The sequence below is a fragment of the Arachis ipaensis genome, chromosome B03 (assembly GCF_000816755.2).
Source record: "Arachis ipaensis cultivar K30076 chromosome B03, Araip1.1, whole genome shotgun sequence".
NCBI classification, from domain to species: Eukaryota; Viridiplantae; Streptophyta; class Magnoliopsida; order Fabales; family Fabaceae; genus Arachis; species Arachis ipaensis.
In genome coordinates, this window is record NC_029787.2 from 10,970,380 (window position 1) to 10,990,751 (window position 20,372).

The 20,372-nt window shown below is 34.4% G+C and overlaps 2 protein-coding genes across 2 annotated transcripts in view; both read left to right on the top strand.

The window, feature by feature from the left end:
• On the top strand, nt 1,304-2,855 carry LOC107632474 (glucan endo-1,3-beta-glucosidase-like). The gene is made up of 2 exons (XM_016336151.1): nt 1,304-1,358; nt 1,912-2,855. The coding sequence occupies exons 1-2, from the start codon at nt 1,304-1,306 to the stop codon at nt 2,853-2,855; spliced, it is 999 nt and encodes a 332-aa protein (XP_016191637.1).
• The window catches only part of LOC107632473 (glucan endo-1,3-beta-glucosidase-like), a 3,981-nt gene continuing 3,704 nt past the window's right edge, over nt 20,096-20,372 (top strand). The window contains exon 1 of the mRNA XM_016336150.2: nt 20,096-20,193. Coding sequence (XP_016191636.2) covers nt 20,115-20,193 — 79 coding nt within the window. The 5' untranslated portion in view covers nt 20,096-20,114. The remainder of the gene's footprint in view (nt 20,194-20,372) is intronic.

Sequence of the window (20,372 nt, forward strand, 5' to 3'; positions counted from 1 at the left end):
ATTTTTCTGCAGAATTAAGTTGATGGTTTATTTCATGTTATATGAAATGTTCATTTTGCAATATTTGTATTGTGTTTGATCTCAATAAAGTTGGACCAGCTGGAAATAGACATGCATGAAATCACTTGGCATGTAATTTCCATATTACTCATCCAAATTTGATCTATGTCGTTAAGTGTATTAGGATGGTGATTGGCGTGGTTTTGTCACGGCATTTAATGTGATAAAAGCTGCTCTTCCAATCATAATTCATGTTTATGAATTCAGGTACGCTTCCGCATTATGATATATTTATTTTTGGTGATTCAATATGGATGATCTGGGTTATTAAAATTAATTTATTCTAACACTAAATACCAAAATAATTTTACGTTCTTAACGTACGTTTACAAGAAGTAAGAAATTGTAGCTTCTACATTTAGAAAATTACATTAGGATTGAATTTATTTTTTTCTTATCAATTCTATCGTTTATTTCTTTGCTTGTAGTCTCTTTTAGTACTCAAATATTTTAAATATATAATTATTAATTTTATTATAAAATTAATTAATAAGATCTATTTAAATATCTAAATTAGAATGATAGGATAATATAAAAAAAATTATTTAAGTTGATGTCTATTTTAGTAATTTTTTTATCTAAAAGTAATTTTAAGTAGTATAATCCAAATAACATTTATTTTACTATAATTTATTTTGATATAAAAAATACTAAATATAAATTATTTTAACACAAATTTACTTTTCATCAAAATTAAATTTATAAAATTAATTTTATACAAACTCTTTTTTATAAACTGTAATTAAACAGACACCAAAGATCATCTCTCTTTGCGATTTTTGCAAGGTGCCTCTTCTCAATTATACTCTTTGAACTATTCTTACAATAGTTTTATAGAAAAGTCCAAACAAGTGGAGCTAATGGGTTGCAAGTTCTCTGCTTGGAACAGATTGGGTATAAGAAGTTGCCGATAAAACAGGTTTTGTTGATTATAATGTTTTGTTTGCTTTAGGCTTACTAACATGCCAAAAATGGCCTCAACTTAATAACTAGCCATTAAATAATATCTTAGCCACACCATAAAGCATACCATCCTGGTTTTAATACTGTAATTAATTATTGTTTCATATGAAGTTTAGTCATTTAAAATAAAATAGAAATTTAGTGAATATTTATGAATACTTCATATTTTGATATGTTATTATTATATAACTAAGTTATTTTATATTCTATTTTCACACGACAAAGATACAAACCATTCTCTTTAATATTTTCATAATTCATATGTTCTTCAAGAGTAACAATGCTTTTCATGTTTTTCCTTGGAGTTTTATTGTCCATTGGATTGGAATTTACAGGTTTATAATTAAATTGATATTTACATTTATATATTTGATAGTTTTTTTTATGTTATTTATGTGTTTAAATATTTTTCATCGATGTCTTAATGGAGTGATTTATGATAATACAAAGCTTAAACTAATTTTATCAATATTATTAATGTATACATATGACAATACAAAGAGATTAAAAAAAATTAAAAAAAATTAAAACAAATTTATACATAATTTATATAAAAAAAAAATCTAAAATTCAGGGTCATTGTCCCCTTTTATCATATGAGAGGCTCTGCCCCTATATATGTACTATATATTAATTATATCATTATTGTTTGTTTTATTTTTTCTAACTAGATCCATAGATACAAAATAATTTTGATATAATTAGTATTCCACTTATTCAATAACTCAATGTTCACAAGGTTTTTTATTAATGATTTTGATACAATTAGTACTCCAGTTAATTAGTGTACTATCAAGTAAAGTTTTAAGGTAAATTATCCTATATTTATGTTATGTTATTCATTCTTTTGGAATCACTAATAATTTCTAATTCAATTTGATATGGTAGCTGCACAATCCCCTGGAGTATGTTATGGAATGATTGCTGGCAACTTACCATCAAAGAAAGAAACCATTGATTTATACAAATCAAATGGAATCACTAGAATGCGTATATACTTTCCAGAAGCAGAAGTCTTTGAAGCCCTAAAAGGTTCAAACATAGAGTTAATAGTAGATGTTGCAAAGGAATCTCTTCAAGCTATTTCTTCTAATCCTAATGCAGCAAAGGATTGGGTCAACACAAATATTGTACCCTATTCAAAAGATATCAAATTCAGATACATCACTGTTGGCAATGAAATTCACCCTGGTGATGTTGAAGCACAATACGTTTTTTCCGGCATGCAAAACATTCATGATGCACTTGCATCATCCAATTTAGGCCAAATTAAAGCGTCCACTGCAATTGATTCAAGTCTACTTGGAAAATCATACCCACCTAGTGATGGAGCTTTCAGTGACGCTGCTAATGCTTACATGCAAAAAGTTATTAATTTCTTGGTGCCAAATGGGTCACCACTTCTTGCTAATATATATCCCTATTTTGCTTATGCTAATAATAAAAAAGATATACAATTAGAATATGCTCTTTTTACTCAACAAGGTAAGAATGATGTTGGGTACCAGAATTTGTTTGATGCTATGCTGGATTCAACGTATGCTGCTTTGGAGAAAATAGGTGCAAATAATTTGCAAATTGTTGTGTCTGAGAGTGGCTGGCCAAGTTTTGGTGGAGTTGGAGCTTCAATTCAAAATGCAGGTACTTACTATCAAAATTTGATTAATCATGTTAAGGGTAGGACTGGGACCCCAAAGAGACCCAATGGACCTATAGAAACTTATTTGTTTGCTATGTACGATGAGAATCAGAAGCCAGGTGCAGAAACTGAGAGGCATTTTGGCCTTTACCATGCCGATAAATCAGCCAAATTCAACCTTAATTTCAAGTGAACTAATTATTAGTACTACTAATACCTAATAATAGCTATACAAGCAACCAGCCATATTGACCCTTCTTCCAATTTCATCCCTTTAATAAATGTTTAGGTGATCCTCAGTTTCAATCTGAATGAATAATTCAATAAAGGATAATGTTTATGTTTGCAATAATTTATGATACTATTTTTATGGATGCTATTTTTTTTTTAATATTTAGTTTGCTATCTTCCATATCCATCTCTTAAAATTTGACACTTATAATATGATACCACCTATGTATTTTCTCAAATAAAGTGCTTCATTTTTATTTTTTTGAAAACAACAAACTCTTTTAATAATTTATTATGATTGTATTTTGTGAAGTTGCATAATTTTTTTTATGCTAGCCAATTAGTTGCTGCATGCACAAGGCGTGATTCGAATCTTCAAACACTCGCTTAAAAATGTTAATAACCATAAGACCCATGACGAGAGAAAAATCGTAGGTTAGGAATTTTCACAAAATAATTCCATTGAAGTATAGATCCAAACCAACAATTAACTCTCAATCAAAGTTTAATTTGTTTGTCACAAGTGCAAACCAATAATAATAACCGAGAGTATTAGATCTCGGGTTGTCTCTCAAAGGAATTGCAGTGAGGTATGCATGTTATCAGTTATGAGGTTCAACTATTCAAGAGGGATGGTTTGTAAGTAAGAAGATAAGAATTTAAATGACAATAAAGTAAATCAAACAACTAAAGATAATAAATGATAAAGAGGCATTCATAGCAAGGATTGAGAATCAAGGTTTTCTATCATAGTCATTAATTATAACACAATAATTAACAAGAGCTAAGCCTATTATGTTATCTTCACATCGTAAGAAAGTCAAATATGCCTAGTTAACCCCAATCCATAAGTAATGTCAATGGAAACAAGATTAACTAACAACCATAAATCACCAATTCAAATTGGGTATTAATGACTCAAAATTACCAAGCTCCTATTTTCAAGTCAAGAATGCTCAAAATTTACTCTAAAACTAACCCAAGCATTTTATCAAATACTTGGTGTGTATAAAAAGAAAAGTATATTAAATTGCAAGAAATAATAAAATCTAAAATTACCAAATGCAAGAAAATAATAGTAACAACTCAATTAAGCAACAAGAAAATACAAAACATCAAATTGCATTAAAAGAAATTGAAATCAATAAGAGTTCATAACATAAAAGTGACAAAAGGAAAATTAACAATGTAAACTAAGAGAATAAAAATGTAAGAACAAGAGATTACAAGGAAAACTAATTGAAAACAAGAATTAAATCCTAAATCTAAGAGAGATTAACCTAAATCTACCCGAATTCTAGAGAGAAGAGGGAGCTTCTCTCTCTAGAAAACTACCCTAAAATATGCTTCTAACCTAATCTAATTGCTCCCCCCTTCATCCTTCTTGAATTTGGCCCCTAATACTTCAGAAATGAGTTGGATTTGGGCTGGATGAGCTCAGAAATTACCCCCAGCATATTTTCTTTAATGAAGCCACGTGACAAGCGTCATGCGTACGCATGGATCACGCGTACGCGTGGCCTGGCAAGTTCCTCTCTCACGCGCGCGTACGCGTTAGTCACACGTACACGTCGCCATGAATTCACCAAATCCTCATTTCTTCATGAATTCTCCACTTTGCATACTTTTTCTTCACTTATTGAATCCAATCCTTGCCTCCTAAGCCTGAAATTACTATCAAACACATCAAGGCATCGAATAGAATTAAAGAGAATTAAAATAAGCAATTTAAGGGGCTAAAAAACATGTTTTCACTCTTAAGCACAAATTAGGAGAAATTCACAAAACCATGCTATTTAATTGAATAAATGTGAGAAAAGTTGATAAAATCCTCTAAATTCAACACAAGATAAACCCTAAGGATGGGGTTTATCAACCTCCCCATACTTAAACCAAGCATGTCCTCATGCTAAACCAAGAAAGATACAAGAAGGGGTATCAACATTTATTCAATGCAAGTAAACTATCTATATGCAACCTATCTACATGCATGCAAGTACTTGGTCAAAATAAGAGAATTCCCAAGAAAGCATGTATAAACATAAGGGCTAAAGCAATCACAATCAATCAAATCCACAATTCAATTGAGTTATTGAAAGGAGTTTACAGACTTTCAAAATAAGAGATTATCATGGGTGAAAGCATGTAATTGAGCAATCGAACCCCTCATCGGATGTGTATACGCTCTAATCGCTCAAGTGTATAGGGTTGATTCACTCAATTCTCCTCTAATCATGCTTTCTAAGATTTGTTTTTCATCTAACAATCAACAATTATTCAATGTATGCATACAAATATCATGAGGACTTATCCATAGGTTGTAATGGGGACAGGGTCAAGGTAAGGATATATATGGTTAAGTGAGTTTGAATTTTGAATCTTTGATCAATCTAAGCTCTCACCAAACACATATAACAACCTATACAATTCTAATACAACCTAACTACTCATATTTTCACTTTTTCGCACACCATATATTCTTTTCAACCATAACACATATGCATTGTTATTATTACTCTACTCTGGGGTATTTTGTCCCCTTTTTATTGCTTTCTTTTTTCTCTTTTTCTTTTTCTTTTTCTTTTTTTATTTTATTTTTTCACTTTAAAATATATACAAAAGTATCAATACATATAGTTTAAACATTTAATACATGAGTATGTACCCAATTCTCAAAATCTTCAATGAAAATACAAAAATACACTTTTATCTCAACCAATGTTTCCAAGCTTTCCCACACTTGAATGATACACATGCTCACTAGTCTAAACTAATCAAATATCCAAACAAGAGACATTTATTATTTTTCACTTAAGGGTGCTGATGTGCTAAAATTAAGAACAAAAGGGAATTAAAATAGGATCAAAATTGGTTAGCAATGGTAGATAAAAGAGTAAGGCCATTTGGGTAAGTGAGCTTTAATGAAATAAAGGCCTCAATCATATAAATGCATTCATACACCAAATAATGGACATAAAAAATCAAACAAATTAAACACTACAATCATAGAAAGGGAATAATCCACACAAGAAGGGAAATAGTAGTTATATGATGCAACCACACAATTAGACTAAAAAACTCACAAGTTTATGTGTTCTTAGCTCAAAAACATGTTCCACAATATATAATTCAAGCAAATTCAATGAAATTTTTTTTTGAGAAAGTGAATGCACCTAATTTGAAGATTGTTGTGTCTCAGAGTGGTTGGCCATCACAAGGTGTTGAAGCTAGTGATCAAAATGTAGGAACTTATTATAAGAATTTGATTAATCATGCTAATTTGGTACATCTACAATGATGACATAGTAGATGACACATGGACGAATACTGTTGTAATATATGGCACAAACTGACACTTGGTCAAATAGTATTGTGACACATGATACAACCATCCACATCAACAAGCCACGTATCACTGGTCAACACATTATTATACCATTACACGAGGATAAACCATGGAGTGACACATGTCACTAACAGTTCAAGTCATCAAGCCATGTCATCACGCCGTTAACGAAAAATGGTCAGGGACTAATATGTTGCACTTTTGTTAATTTTAGAAAAGTAATTGGTGCAATTGGAATCTCAAAGACGATTTTAGTGCACGATAGGATTCAGAAGCTTCTTGAAGAAATTTGAGTTCACTCACCCATTAAACCCACCATTTTCTACGACAATCTTGGGGTTGTACTTCTAGCCGAGAATCTTGTCCTTCATAGTAGGAGTAAGTATTTTAAAGTGGACCTCCACTTTATTCGTGATCGTGTTTTTTAAAGGCCAGTTTTATGTTGTTCATATTCCCTCTCATGTACAAATTACTGACATTTTTACAAAAGCTCTACTAGATACCTTGTTCAATGAATTTATGTCTGAACTAAGGATGTTTACAAAGACCCCCTTTAGTTGAGGGGGTGTAGAAAATACAAACGTATTAGAAGTCACTTAAGGTATATAAATAGCTAGGATGTTTTCTAAATTATCTCTCTTTGCATCTCTGTTTTCTATGAGGTGCCTCTGCTAAGTTATACTCTTTAAACTATTCTCACAATAATTTCATAGGAAAGTCTAAACAAGTGGAGGTGTATCGTGTGATCCCTCAAGAGTTGTACAACATAGCCGCGAAGGCCTCCACTTCTGTTAGATTGGCCTTTTTCCACCTTATCTTCTGCCTATGTGAGGCTGCTCGAGTCCACATTGATCGAGACACCCATATTGACGTCAACAGGCTGATCACTAGGAGGGGTATGGAGTATGCAAAAGAGTAAGCCCGAGCACCGCCTCAGGAGCCAGTTCTCCCTCCTCGACCGGAGTAGCCTGAGATGTCTCAGGGATATTACTTTCCTCCACTAGGATCAGCTGATAGCATCTATTGGGCAGCTGACATCCTCCATTGATCAGCTAAAGTTGGTCCATGAGGGCCACTCTACTCTCCTACAGCAGTTAGTGGAGAAGCAACAGAGTTAAAGGTGGGATATGAATGAGCTGAGGCGTCATTTTGGATCTTGGAGAGGATTCCCAAGAGGGAGCGGTCACCATGACTAAGGTGGTTGAGTTTCTTTATCTACTTTTTTTTCTATTTTCTATTTTTTTAATTATTATGTCTTATTTTCTGTTAGCTGTTTAAATCCTTTGCATGATTAATAGTATCTTTAGTTTTTCTAGTTTAGTTAATTAATTTAGTAATTTATGCTTATTTTGAAAAGTTGTCTCATGTATTGCTCACTGAACTTGAAAAATCAAAAGAAAAAGAAAAGAAGTAGTATAATGTATGAGACTTGAGTTATATATTCTGAGTTGTCTTATTTACTTTGATGTGGTGGTATTATCTGTGATTCTGAATGTATAAATTGAATAGTGCATAATCGATATTGAAGTTAAGAGTGTTAATTCCGGAGGTACAGGAATTTAGAGAAGTATTATGGATTTTCTAAATTGAACAAGAAATTGATCCTTGAAGCAAAATAAACAGCAAAAACAAAGCAAGGTCCAAGGCTCTAAGCATCAATAGCTAGGAAGGTCAAATATGATTAAAAGTTCAAAGAGTTGTTTTCCTAGCCATATGTTTGTAGTGTGAATGTGTCAAGTAATCCTTGAGACAGAGCACTAAGAGTCGAGACCAAGTACAAATACAGAGTATGCCAAAGGCTCTGAGCACTACTGACTGGGAGAAATAAAAAGAAAGATTAAAACTCAAAGAGTTCCCAGTCAAGTACTTGTGGTGTTTTTGTGTCAAATAAAGCTTGAGATAAAACATTTAGAGTCACGGCTAGGTTCAAGGTGTAAAGCACAAAAAAAAAAGATAAGAAAGAGTTGTGTTCAAGGATTAACCAAAGGTTAAAGAAGAAGAGAATCCATAATATCATCTGAGTAATAGTTCTGAAGGACATTGACATTTCTGAGTTTCAAAGGATAGTGAGATGTCGAAACTATTCAGGATCACAGTGTCATTAACCCCACTCAGTAAATGGACAAGAGCTTAAGTGAAAACTCAATTCTTAGGCAACTTCACTTCTCACTTCTATATTGTTTTTAGTTGATTGAGGACAAGCAATAGTTTAAGTTTGGTGTTGTAATGCATGAGCATCTTTTCTTTATTTTCTATTTATTTTAGATATGAATTTATTGAGTTTTAATTAGATTTTAGTGTTTAAAACCTATTTGGATGCTATTTTGAGTTGCTTTAGTGTTTTAATTATTTCAGGTGAAGTTTGGATCGGTTTTTTCAGAGTTCATGTTCAAGAAAAGAAAAGAATTTTGAATATGCTAAGCTGGCGCTAAACGCTGTATCTAGCGTTTAACGTCCAAGGGCTTTGGAACGTGTGCAACTATTCTGCCAAACTGACGCTAAATGCGGACCTGGGTGTTTAGCTCTAGGAGCCTTGTGATTCGTGCCAAGCCTCTGCCTCATAGGTGCTAAATGCCGGCTCATAGGGCGCTAAACACCGAACCTGACGTTTAGCGCTAGGAAGTCAGAAACAAATTTGGAGCCACAGCCACCTGGGGTGCTAAACGCCGATTCTGGCCGATTCTGGTGTTTAGCGCCAATGATGCAGATCAACCTTACCCAAAGGAGCATCTTTAGTTGGATTTGACTTTTAATTATTATATTTTATTTTGTTCTAAGTATTTCTATTCCAAAACACAATATTTTGGGCTTTAGTAATTATTAGTTTATTTTATTTTCAATTTAAAATTAGGTTAGATATAAAAGGAAAAAGATTTAGCCCTTTGGACTCTCTCGATCTCTTCTCTTCGACCTCATTCCGCACTTTACATACTTTTAAACCCTAGTTTTCTCTATGAGTCATGAGCAATTAAACCTCCTTGGTTAAGGTTAGGAGCTATGTTTATTCTATGGATTGATACTATTGCCACTCTATTTTAATTAATGTATTGATAAAGATTTCTTTCATTCTTCATCTCATGAATTTGAGTATATTGGAAAATAACTCTCATTCTACATGAATTCTTGTTGATTCTTGGAAAAGTTATCTTACTTGAATACTAGCTTGAAAGTAATTTTCTCCTAAACCACTAATTGCTTGGACTTAACAGAATACGTGACATATAATCCTCTTATATGTGGGTAATTAGGGTTTTTGTGGCTAATAAACTAGAATTGAACCTAACCCTCTAATCTATTTTGAATGACCAAGAAATTGGCGGTTGATTAATTTAGAAGAGACTAACTCACTAAGGAATTAGGGTTTAGTTAATTACAGTTTGCTATGAAATGAATCTTGCATGATTAAAATAGTTGGTAAGAAATATAAATCCGAAAAAATAAACATCTCTGGAACCTTAACTGTTCTCTCACATATTTCTCACAACCCGTTTACTGTTTGCTTTTCAAACTCTTGAATCACTGTTTAATACTTTTGAACCATAAAACACTATTTTTTGCTTGCCCGACTAAGTGAGTCATTCGACTATTGTTTCTTGATCCATCAATCTTCGTGGGATCGACCCTCACTCACCTGAAGTATTATTTGGTACGACCCGGTATACTTGCCCGTTAGTTTGTGGACTTTGAATTCCACACCAATAATTCTGCCAGGTTTGTGGCAGACCAGCTCATGTTGCTCTTAATTGCTTTATTTTCGGTTTGATCCCAACTATCAAGGTTTCAATCAGTCCAGTAATTCTTCATCATCTTGTAATTTTCAACCTAATAAACCTCCTCCACCTTCTACTGCTTTCCATCAACCACAATCCTACCTTGTAACTCCTTCTACAGCTTCTGATGCTTCTTGATATGTAGATTCCGGAGCTAGTCACCATTTGACTCATGTTAGCTCGAGCTTGATTTCTGCATCATAATACACTGGTCCTGATCAACTCTTTCTTGCAAATGGTTCAAGTATTGGTATAAATCAAGTTGGTAAATCTTTTCTATCTAATTCTAATAATAAAAATATTTTTGTGTTGAAGAATTTAATATACAAAAAATTGTTAAAAAATTAATAAGTGTCTCTTAATTTTATCTAGATAATGGAGTTTATTTTGAATTTCATTGTCTTATCAAATCTCAGAAATCCAAGCAAGTTCTCCTTCAAGGAATGCTTAAGAATGGTCCATATGATTTTGACAGTCTTAGGATTCATAGGCCTTTACACAATGATTCTGATTTTCATTCTTTTTTAGCTATATGTAAGGCAAATCTTGATCTATGACATAAGAGGCTTGGACACCCTTCATCTACTATAGATTAAACTGTCCTTATTCACTGTAACATTCCCTTCAATGCAAATAAAAATGATAACGATTCTTTTGTGTATGAAGCTTGTTGCAAGAGAAAAATGCATACTTTGCCTTTCTATAATTCTGAAACAGTGTAGGAATTACCTCTCCAATTAGTGTATATTGAATTATTGATGTCTGAGGCCCTGCCCCAACTCAATCAAGATCAGACTTTAGGAATATACGAGTTTGTTTGATGATGCTCATATAAGATATTACTGTCTATATTTGTTAACCTCCAAGACACAAGTTTTTGAAAATTTTAAGCAATACAAGTGCCTCATGGAAAAACAAACTGGTCAATTTATTAAATCTATTCAAACTGACAATGCTAGTGAATTTTTATCCTCTAAATTTAGAACTTTCTTACAATCACATGGTATATCTCATAGACTAGCTTGTCCTCAGCAAGGAGTCATTGAGCGGAAGCATAAGCACATCACTGAGATGGGCCTAACACTCCTTGCTACTACAAAAATGCCATTTAGTTATTGAGAAGATCCTTTTTTTTAATTGCTGCATTCTTAATTAACAGACTTTCTGCAAAATTGTTAAAATAGAAATCACCTTTTGAAATATTACATGGCTCTATACCTAATTACTCTATGTTAAAGATTTTTGGATGTGCTTGCTATCCTTACATTAGACCTCTCAATAAACACAAAATGGATTATCGATTTGAATTATGCTTATTTTTAGGCTATGCTCCACAATCAAGAGGTTTTAAATGTCAAAATAAACAGGGAAAGATCATAGTTGCCAGAAATGTTGTTTTTGATGAAAATTTGTTTCCATATTCTACTATGTTTGATAATTGCATTAATTATACTAACTCTTCTATTTCATGTAACTCGGAATTAGATACGCTCAATTTCATACCTCATATTCCAGAATTAGATGCCTCCCTTCCTCCTACTACTAATACCTCACTTGGTTTAAATCCAACCAACTCTACTTCTATTTTTCAAACCTCTAATAAGAATTCTCATCTTTCCACCTCTACAGATACTTCTCCTGATCCAAATTCAATCATTTCACAAACCTCACCAACTCATACTACTTCCACATCTTTACCTCCTCCCACCATTCTCATACCTAGTCATGAAAACCAATTACCACCAGCAACAACTCAGATTCAAAAATATCAAACACCCACTTTATGCATACTAGATCCAAAACTGGCAAACTCAAACCAAGAATTTTAGCTACTAGTCTTTCCAAAATAGACTTACTTAACAATGTTCCAAGAAATATACCTCAAGCTTTTAAATGTTTACACTCGTATAAGGCCATGCATGAAGAGTATAATGCATTAATGAAAAATCAGACATGGCATTTAGTTCATTCCCCCACCTAATGCAACTATTGTAGGGTGTAAGTGGGTCTTTGCCATTAAACGAGCTCCTGATAATACTATCAAGAAGTATAAAGCTCGTTTAGTGGCAAAGGAATGCTACCAAATTAAGGGTGCTAGAAAATCATTTTAGATCAGTTAGTATCAACAATATAGCATGTCTGTATATTAATTGTAGGATTCTATACTTTTATTACTTTGATTCTTTTGGCACCTATATATACCCCTTGTACATTGTACTTTTCAACACACTCAATAATACACAAATCCTTCTCTAGTTTAGTCTCTTGTTTCTAACATGGTATCAAGAGCCTAAAATTTTTTTTCAATGAAATTTTGTTCATAGCCTCCTTATTTTTCTCTTACGATAGTGCCTCTTTGCTCTCATTTTTCTATCTATTTTCGACGCTTTGGTTCGTCACCTCCGCCATCATAGTGTTCGTCTCTTCGTCAGGTTTTCAACGCCGCCGAAATCGCCACTCGAAGCCTCCGGACACGCCCTTACGCGCCCCCGGAACCTTGCTGCTGATGCGTGAGCATCTTCTCTATCTTTTCCTAGTGAATTTGCACTTGAATTGCTAAGTTTAATCAAGATTTAATATATTTTAGCCACTATGAATGCTACTTTAAGTCGTGTGCAATTCTGTTTATTTCATGTAGCATTTTGAATGAATTTCGCATAGTTTAAGCCAAGGCTAAAGAATGGAGAAAACGAAGAATTGATGTTGTCCACTCCACGCTGAACTTGGAATTTTCCAAGTTCAATGTGGAGCACTAACCCTCCATCCAGTCAAGTTCGGCCTTGTCCACGCTGAACTTGGGATTTTCCAAGTTTAGCGTGGAATCCACGCACACAAGGGAAGAAGTACGTACGCCACCACGCTGAACTTGGGGAATCCCAAGTTCAGTGTGGACCCAATGGAACGCAATAAGTATGCCTCTCTTATCCCACGCTGAACTTGAGGTTTTTCAAGTTCAGTGTGGATCCTAACCACCAAGTGGTCCCCAGGCATTCAAGAAAAGATGCGAATGAAGCCAGATTTATTTTGATTGAATTTTGTATTTTATTTTAAAATAGGAAAAGATATTATTTTAGTTTTAGAAAATATATTTTAAATTAATTAGGATTAAATATAAAAGGAAAAAGAAACTTCTCTTATTCGACCTCATTCCGCACTTTACAGTTTACCAGAATTCTAGTGTTCTCTCTGAACCATGAGCAACTAAACCTCTACTGTTAAGGTTAGGAGCTCTGTCTATTGTATGGATTGATACTATTATTTTTCTATTTTAATTTATGTACTGATTTATAATTCAAGAATTGTTTTCGTTCTTTATCTTATGAATTTGGGTGGAACGGAAGTATGACTCTTGTTCTAATTGAGTTCTTGTATAACTTGGAAAAGCTCTTTACTTGAACAACAGCTTGAAAATATATTCTCTTAAATTTCTAATTATCTGGACTTAACGGGATACGTGACATATAATCCTCTTATATTTGGTAATTAGGATTTTTGTGGCATATAAACTAGAATTGAACTTCATCCTCTAATTGGAATTAAGTGACCAAGGAATTGGCGGTTGATGAAAGTTAGAGTAGATTAAGAAAGTCTAAGGAATTAGGGCTTAGTCATCTATAGTTTGCCATGAACTGAATCTTGCATGATTAAAATAGTTAGTAAGAAAAGTCAATCCGGAAAATAGATAAATCTGAAATCTTAACTGTTTTCTCATATATTATTCACTTCAATTTACTGTTTGCTTTTAATTCTCTGAAATTACTGTTAATGCTTTTGAACCTTCAAACACCATTTTCTGTTTGTCTAACTAAGTAAATCATTTAACCATTGTTGCTTATTCCATCAATCCTCGTAGGATCGACCCTCATTCACTTGAGGTACTACTTGGTACGACCCGGTGCACTTGCCGATTAGTTTGTGGGTTATAAATTCCGCACCAGCTGCCCACCTCCATTGTTTCTCATTCCAGAAGCTTCAGCAGCCGTTGGATCTTGGTGCCGATCGCACGATCCCGGTGCTTCCACGTGTCGCGACGCAAGCTATCCTCGGTATCCAGTGACCCGCGTTCCACCTCATCGCCAGCGTGTTTTCTCGCTCCTCTCAGGCGCCGTCACGTGTCATCGATCCGCTGATGTGATGTTGACGTCACTACTGACGTGGCGCTGACGTGTTGCTGACGTGGCAGACAAGCGGGACCTTCCCTAAGATTTTTTGGTGAGCTCTTTCCGATTCTGTGCTCTGTTTTCTCATTTTTTGCCCCGAATTCACAGTTTTTCTCTCCTCTCCGTGATCTTTATATTTGCTATTATGGAAAAGTCAGTTGTTTTCGCTACCACACACAAAAATGATAAATTCTGTCGCAATTGTAACCGTTTTGGGCACCTCTTCTCCGTCTGTCCCTCTGTTGAGTGTCACACATGCCACCAGAAAGGTCATATTAGCTACCATTGTTCACAACTGTTCTGCCATTATTGCAAGTTCTCGGGACATTTGATTACTACATGTCCTACTCTCCCACCACGTCATGCGCCTGCTTTTGCTGTTGATGCTACTCCAGCATCTACCACCTCTGCTCCTCTGAACTCGTCTCCTGTCTCTCTATCTGATATTGCGTCTCTTCTTCTGTGTCTTCTCTCCCTTTCTGGTAATACCCCTGCTGCTCTTTCGACTCCTCTAGGTAATTCTAAATCGTATTTTGACTCGGGATGCTTTAATCACATGTCTACATTGCGTAATCTCTTCTCGTCTTTGTCTACCACTACAAATGGACCTTCTGTCAATACTGCTAATGGTTCTCTCTTGCACGCAACACACAAGGGTTTCTATCTCCCAGTCGACTCTTAATCTTCCTGATACTTATTTTATTCCCAACTTAAACTTTAATCTTATTTCTGTTGGTCAACTTGAGGTCGAGAATCTTCATATTCCTCCTGTACCAAATCTTTGTGCTGCTTCTTCTCCATCTACCCTTCACTTATGGCATCAATGTCTTGCCCATAGCTCTTTAGGAAAATTGCGTCCTCTTGTGTCTCAAGGTGTTTTGGGTCAGCTTCCTAATGAATCTTTTGATTGCATTTCTTGTCAAACTGCCAAACAACCTGCTTTATCTTTTCACAATAATTCATCTCTTGCTTGCTCTCCTTTTGATCTCATTCACTCTGATGTTTGGGGTCCCGCTCCCACCGCTTCTATGGGAGGAGCTTGATACTTTGTTATTTTTATTGATGATTATTCACGCTTTACTTGTGTTTATTTGATAACCAATCGCCATGAGTTAACTCAGATTTATATGAACATTGCCACTATGATTAAAACTCAGTTTTCCAAGGTCATTAAGGTTTTTTGCCGTGATAATTCTATGGAATACCGTGATTCCAAACTCTTAACCTTTCTTGCAGAACAGGGTACCTTGTCTGAGTTTTCTTGCCCTGGTACGTCTCAACAAAATGGCTGAGCTGAACGCAAACATCGTCATATTCTTGACTCTGTTCGTGCAATGCTTCTTTCTTCTTCATTTCCTAAGCATACTTGGGGTGAAGTTGTTCTTACTGATGTTCATGTTATCAATAGGCTCCCTTCTTCTATTCTTGGTAATTTTACTCCCTTTGAGCATCTTTATCGTACCTCCCCAGATTATAGTTCTCTTTGAGTTTTCGGTTGTGTCTGTTTTGTTCTTCTTCAGCCTCATGAACATAGTAAACTTGAACCTCGGGCTCATATGTGTTGTTTCCTTGGCTATGGAACTGAACACAAGGGTATTCATTGTTGGGATCCTCTCTCTAAACGTATTCGTATCTCTCGTCATGTTGTCTTCTGGGAGCATCACAGGTTTTCTCGGTTCTCCTCCTTTGAGTTTATTCCTCCTACTCAGTCACCTTTTTTCACTAACCCCAATGTTGATCTTTTTCCTAGTGATGATTCTACAGGTTCTATCTCGAGTCACCTTTCATAGCCTCCTGTTCTTCTGCCTTCTCCATCTCTCGATGATTCCGGACCAGACGATGCTCCTACTCCTACCGTCATGCCTCCTCCTTCCGCTCGTTGTTCCAGGGTGAGAAATTCACCTCCTCATCTTCTTGATTATCATTGCTTTTCTACTATTCTTCATAAATATGAACCTAAGTCATTCAGAGAAGCCTCCACAAATCCAAATTGGCAACAAACAATGTAGGAAGACTCACTCGCACTTGAAAAAGCACACACTTGGGACTTGGTTGATTCTCCTTCTAATCAGGAAGTTGTGGGAAGCAGATGGGTATACAAGATCAATACTCACTCTGATGGTTCTATTGACCATTATAAGGCACGATTGGTTGCTCAGGGTTGTACGCAAGAGTAGGGTATTGACTATGAAGAGACTTTTGCTCCTGTTTCTCGTCTCACATATGTTCGAGCTTTTCTTGGCATTGCTGCGGTCAAAAAATGGTCTCTCATTCAGATGGATGTGAAGAATGCATTTCTTAATGGAGATTTGAAACAGAAGGTCTATATGAAACCCCCTCCAGGTTATCCTTGTCCTTTTGGCAAAGTTTGTCTCCTTCGCAAGGCACTCTATGGGCTTAAGCAAGCTCCTCGTGAATGGTTTGACAAGTTCAGCACTACCATATGCAGTCTTGGTTTCACTTGCAGTCCTCATGAGAATGCTCTCTTTATTCGTAAAAGTGAACATGGAGTTGTTGTTCTACTTCTGTATGTTAATGACATGATCATTACTGGAGATGATGCTGATGGTATCTATAATCTCAAGGCATCTCTTCAGCGTACTTTTGAGATGAAAGATATTGGTTCTCTCAGCTATTTTCTTGGTCTAGAAGTCATATCCACCGATGATGGCATCTATCTCTCTCAAGCTAAATATGCTTCAGATCTTCTTGCTCGAGCCGGAATTACTGATAGTCACACTGAGTCTACTCCTCTTGAGCCTAATGTTCGATTTACTTCTATGGATGGCACTATTTTGGATAATACTACTCTCTATCGACAGCTAGTTAGAGGACTCGTCTACTTAACTGTCACCCGACCAGACATCGCCTATCCAGTTCATGTACTTAGCCAGTTCTTGTCAGCTCCTCGTACTACTCACTATGCAGCAGTTCTTCGCATTCTTCGCTATATCAAAGGCACTCTATTTCATGGCCTTTATTTTTCTACCCATTCCTCTTTGTCCCTTCATGCATACTCCGATGCTGATTGGGCAGGTGGTCCCACTGATCGTCGTTCTACTACTGGTTACTGTCTATTTCTTGGTGACGCTCTCATTTCTTGGCGTGCTAAGAAGCAAACGTTCACTGTTCGATCAAGCACAGAAGCTGAGTATCGTGCCCTCACTGACACCACTGCTGAGGTTATCTCGATTCGTTGGCTTCTCGAAGATTTGGGTGCTCCTCAGTCGTCCCCTACTGATGTTTTTTGTGACAACTGCAGTGCTATTTAGATTGCCCATAATAATGTCTTTCATGAACGCACCAAACATATAGAGATTGATTGTCACTTTGTTCGGCAACGTATTCTTATTGATGCTGTTCGTCTCATTGCTGTTGGAACACTGGATCAGACTGCTAATATCTTCACGAAAGCTCATCACCCGACTCATTTCCAGACTTTGTTATCCAAACTCAATATGGTATCCTTAGCTCCCACTTGAATTTGAGGGCGGATGTTAGAGAATCATTAGAGAATCATTAGAGTCATTTTAGATCAGTTAGTATCGTTTATATTTATATAGCATATCTGTATATTAATTGTAGGATTCTATGCTCTTATTACTTTGATTCTTCTGGCACCTATATATACCCTTTGTACATTATACTTTTCAATACACTCAATAATATATAAATCCTTTCTCTAGTTTAGTCTCTTGTTTCTAACAGAGGGAGTGGACTACCCCCATATTTTTAGCCCGATCATTCACCCTACTACTATTCAAGTTATACTTTCTATTGCAATTTCTAAGGGATGGATTCTGCGCCAATTTGATTTCAATAATGCATTTCTGAATGGAGACTTACTTGAGAATGTCTACATGTCACAACCACCAGGTTTTATCTCTTCAGATTCTTCTCTTGTAAGTAAATTAGACAAGTCCATGTATGGTTTAAAACAAGCACCTCGTACTTGGTTTAATAAATTACATTCTACTTTTCACAATTTAGGTTTTCATAACACTAAATCAGATTCATCATTATTTGTTAGATTTACTGCTCATTCTACTATATTTTTATTAGCTTATGTAGATGATATAGTAATTACAGGAGACAATAATGATGAAATACAAACTCTTATCCATCAATTGCATTCCTTATTCTCTTTAAAGGATCTGGAAACTTTACGTTATTTTCTGGGATCAGAATTTAATTTTTTATCTAATGGTGATCTCCATATATCGCAAGTTAAGTACATTAATGACTTGCTAAATAAAGCTGCTAGATCTTACATTGTACAGATCAATTGTAGGTGGTCTTTAGTATGTTAGAATCGGGTCAATTCATGCACCAACTACATGAACACCACTGGAAAACTGTCGAGAATTCTTTCGTATCTAACAACAGGTATGAAACATCATGGAATACAATTGACAAAGTGTTCTAATTTTTGGCTCTTTGCCTTTGCAGATGCTGGCTGAGCCATAGATATTGATGATCGACAATCTACAATTCTGCGACAATTTTAGAGTTGTACTTCTAGTCGAGAATTCTATCTTTTACAGTATGAATAAGCATTTTGAAGTGAACCTCCACTTTGTTCGTGATCATGTTTCTAAAGGCCAATTTCATGTTTATTTTCCCTCTCATGCACAAGTTGCTGACATTTTTACAAAAGCTCTATCAGCTACTTTGTTCAATGAATTTATGTCCAAGCTAAGGGTGTTTTCAAAAAACCCCTTTAGTTTGAAGGGGTGTAGAAAATATAAATATATTAGAAATCACTTAGGGTGTATAAATAGCTAGGTTTCAACTCAATTGTAAAGTGATGAAATTGTGAAGAAAAGATGAATAAATTTTATTATTGTTGATTGATTGAATTGTATTGTAAATTATGAAGATAAAACTAAATATATATGGAGCATTGGCTTAAGAAAGATAAAAGTAAATAAAGATATATAAGAACAGCTAAAGATAAGATAAAGATAAGACAATAAAGACTAAAATTATAATTGAATTTATGTATTCTGTTGGACTAAATTTATGGACCACGAAACTTTTTTATTGTTGTCATGGGTTAAGGTGAAAGAGTAATTTAATATAAAGAACCCAAATAAAAACCTAATAACAGATTATGTTTTTTACATTATCTCTCTTTGCGTCTCAATGCAAGGTGCCTCTGCTTAGTTTACTCTTTGAAATATTCTCACAGTAGTTTCATAGGAAAGTCTAAACAAGTGGAGCTAATGGGTTGCAAACTCCCTGTTTGGAATATATTGGGCATCGATAAAAACAAGTTACGTTGATCATAATGTTTTGTTTATTTTAGGCTAGCTGACAAACATGCAAAATGGCCTCAAGATAATAACTAGCAATTAAATAATATCTTATCCACACCATAAATCATACCATATTGCTATTAATATTATAATTAATTATTGTTTCATATGAAGTTTAGTCATTGAAACATATAGAAATTTAGTGAATGTTTATGATTATTTTACATTTTGATATGGTATTATTATTATTATTAGAATCATTAGAAGATTCATATATTTATTAGTAAGATATTCTTATTAATTATATATATTACATTTGATTCGCTGGCCTTAGGTAGTGACTTGAATCGGATGTTTTTAGGAGTGGCGCAGTGGTACCATTTCAACATTCAAGTCAGATTAAGAATGTAAAACGTATTTAAGGAAACTTTAGCTTCTTTTATATAGTTTGAATTTGTTATCTTATCTTATCTTATTTTATTTTATCTTATCTTGTTAGCTCAAATAAAGAAAGTGTTTAAATTTAAATATTTTTTAGAAATTTATGATTAGTAGGCCAATTTGGACTGCAGTATTGACCTGGAGACGAGTAACCGAGTGTAACTACTCCATTGGGGTATCGAGCCCACCTATAAATTACATTTTCACCCAACAAAGATACAAATCATTCTCTAATCTTTTCGTAACATGTTCTTAAAGAGGAACGTAACAATGCTTTTCATGTTTTTTCTTGGACTCTTATTGTCCATTGGACTGGAATTTACAGGTTTATAATTGAATTGATATTTATTTTTATCTATTTCATAAATTTTTTTTTATGTTATTTATGTGTTTAGATACTTTTCATCAATGTCTTGATGGAGTAATTTATAAAAATATAAAGCTTAAATTAATTTTATCAATATTATTAATGTATATATATATACTATATATTAATTATATCAC

Excerpts from the sequence above, each read along its gene's own strand:
- LOC107632474 (XM_016336151.1), top strand. The coding sequence starts at position 1,304 with ATGCTTTTCATGTTTTTCCTTGGAGTTTTATTGTCCATTGGATTGGAA. Across the intron at positions 1,359-1,911 it reads CATTGGATTGGAATTTACAG|CTGCACAATCCCCTGGAGTA; the intron begins GTTTATAATTAA and ends TTGATATGGTAG.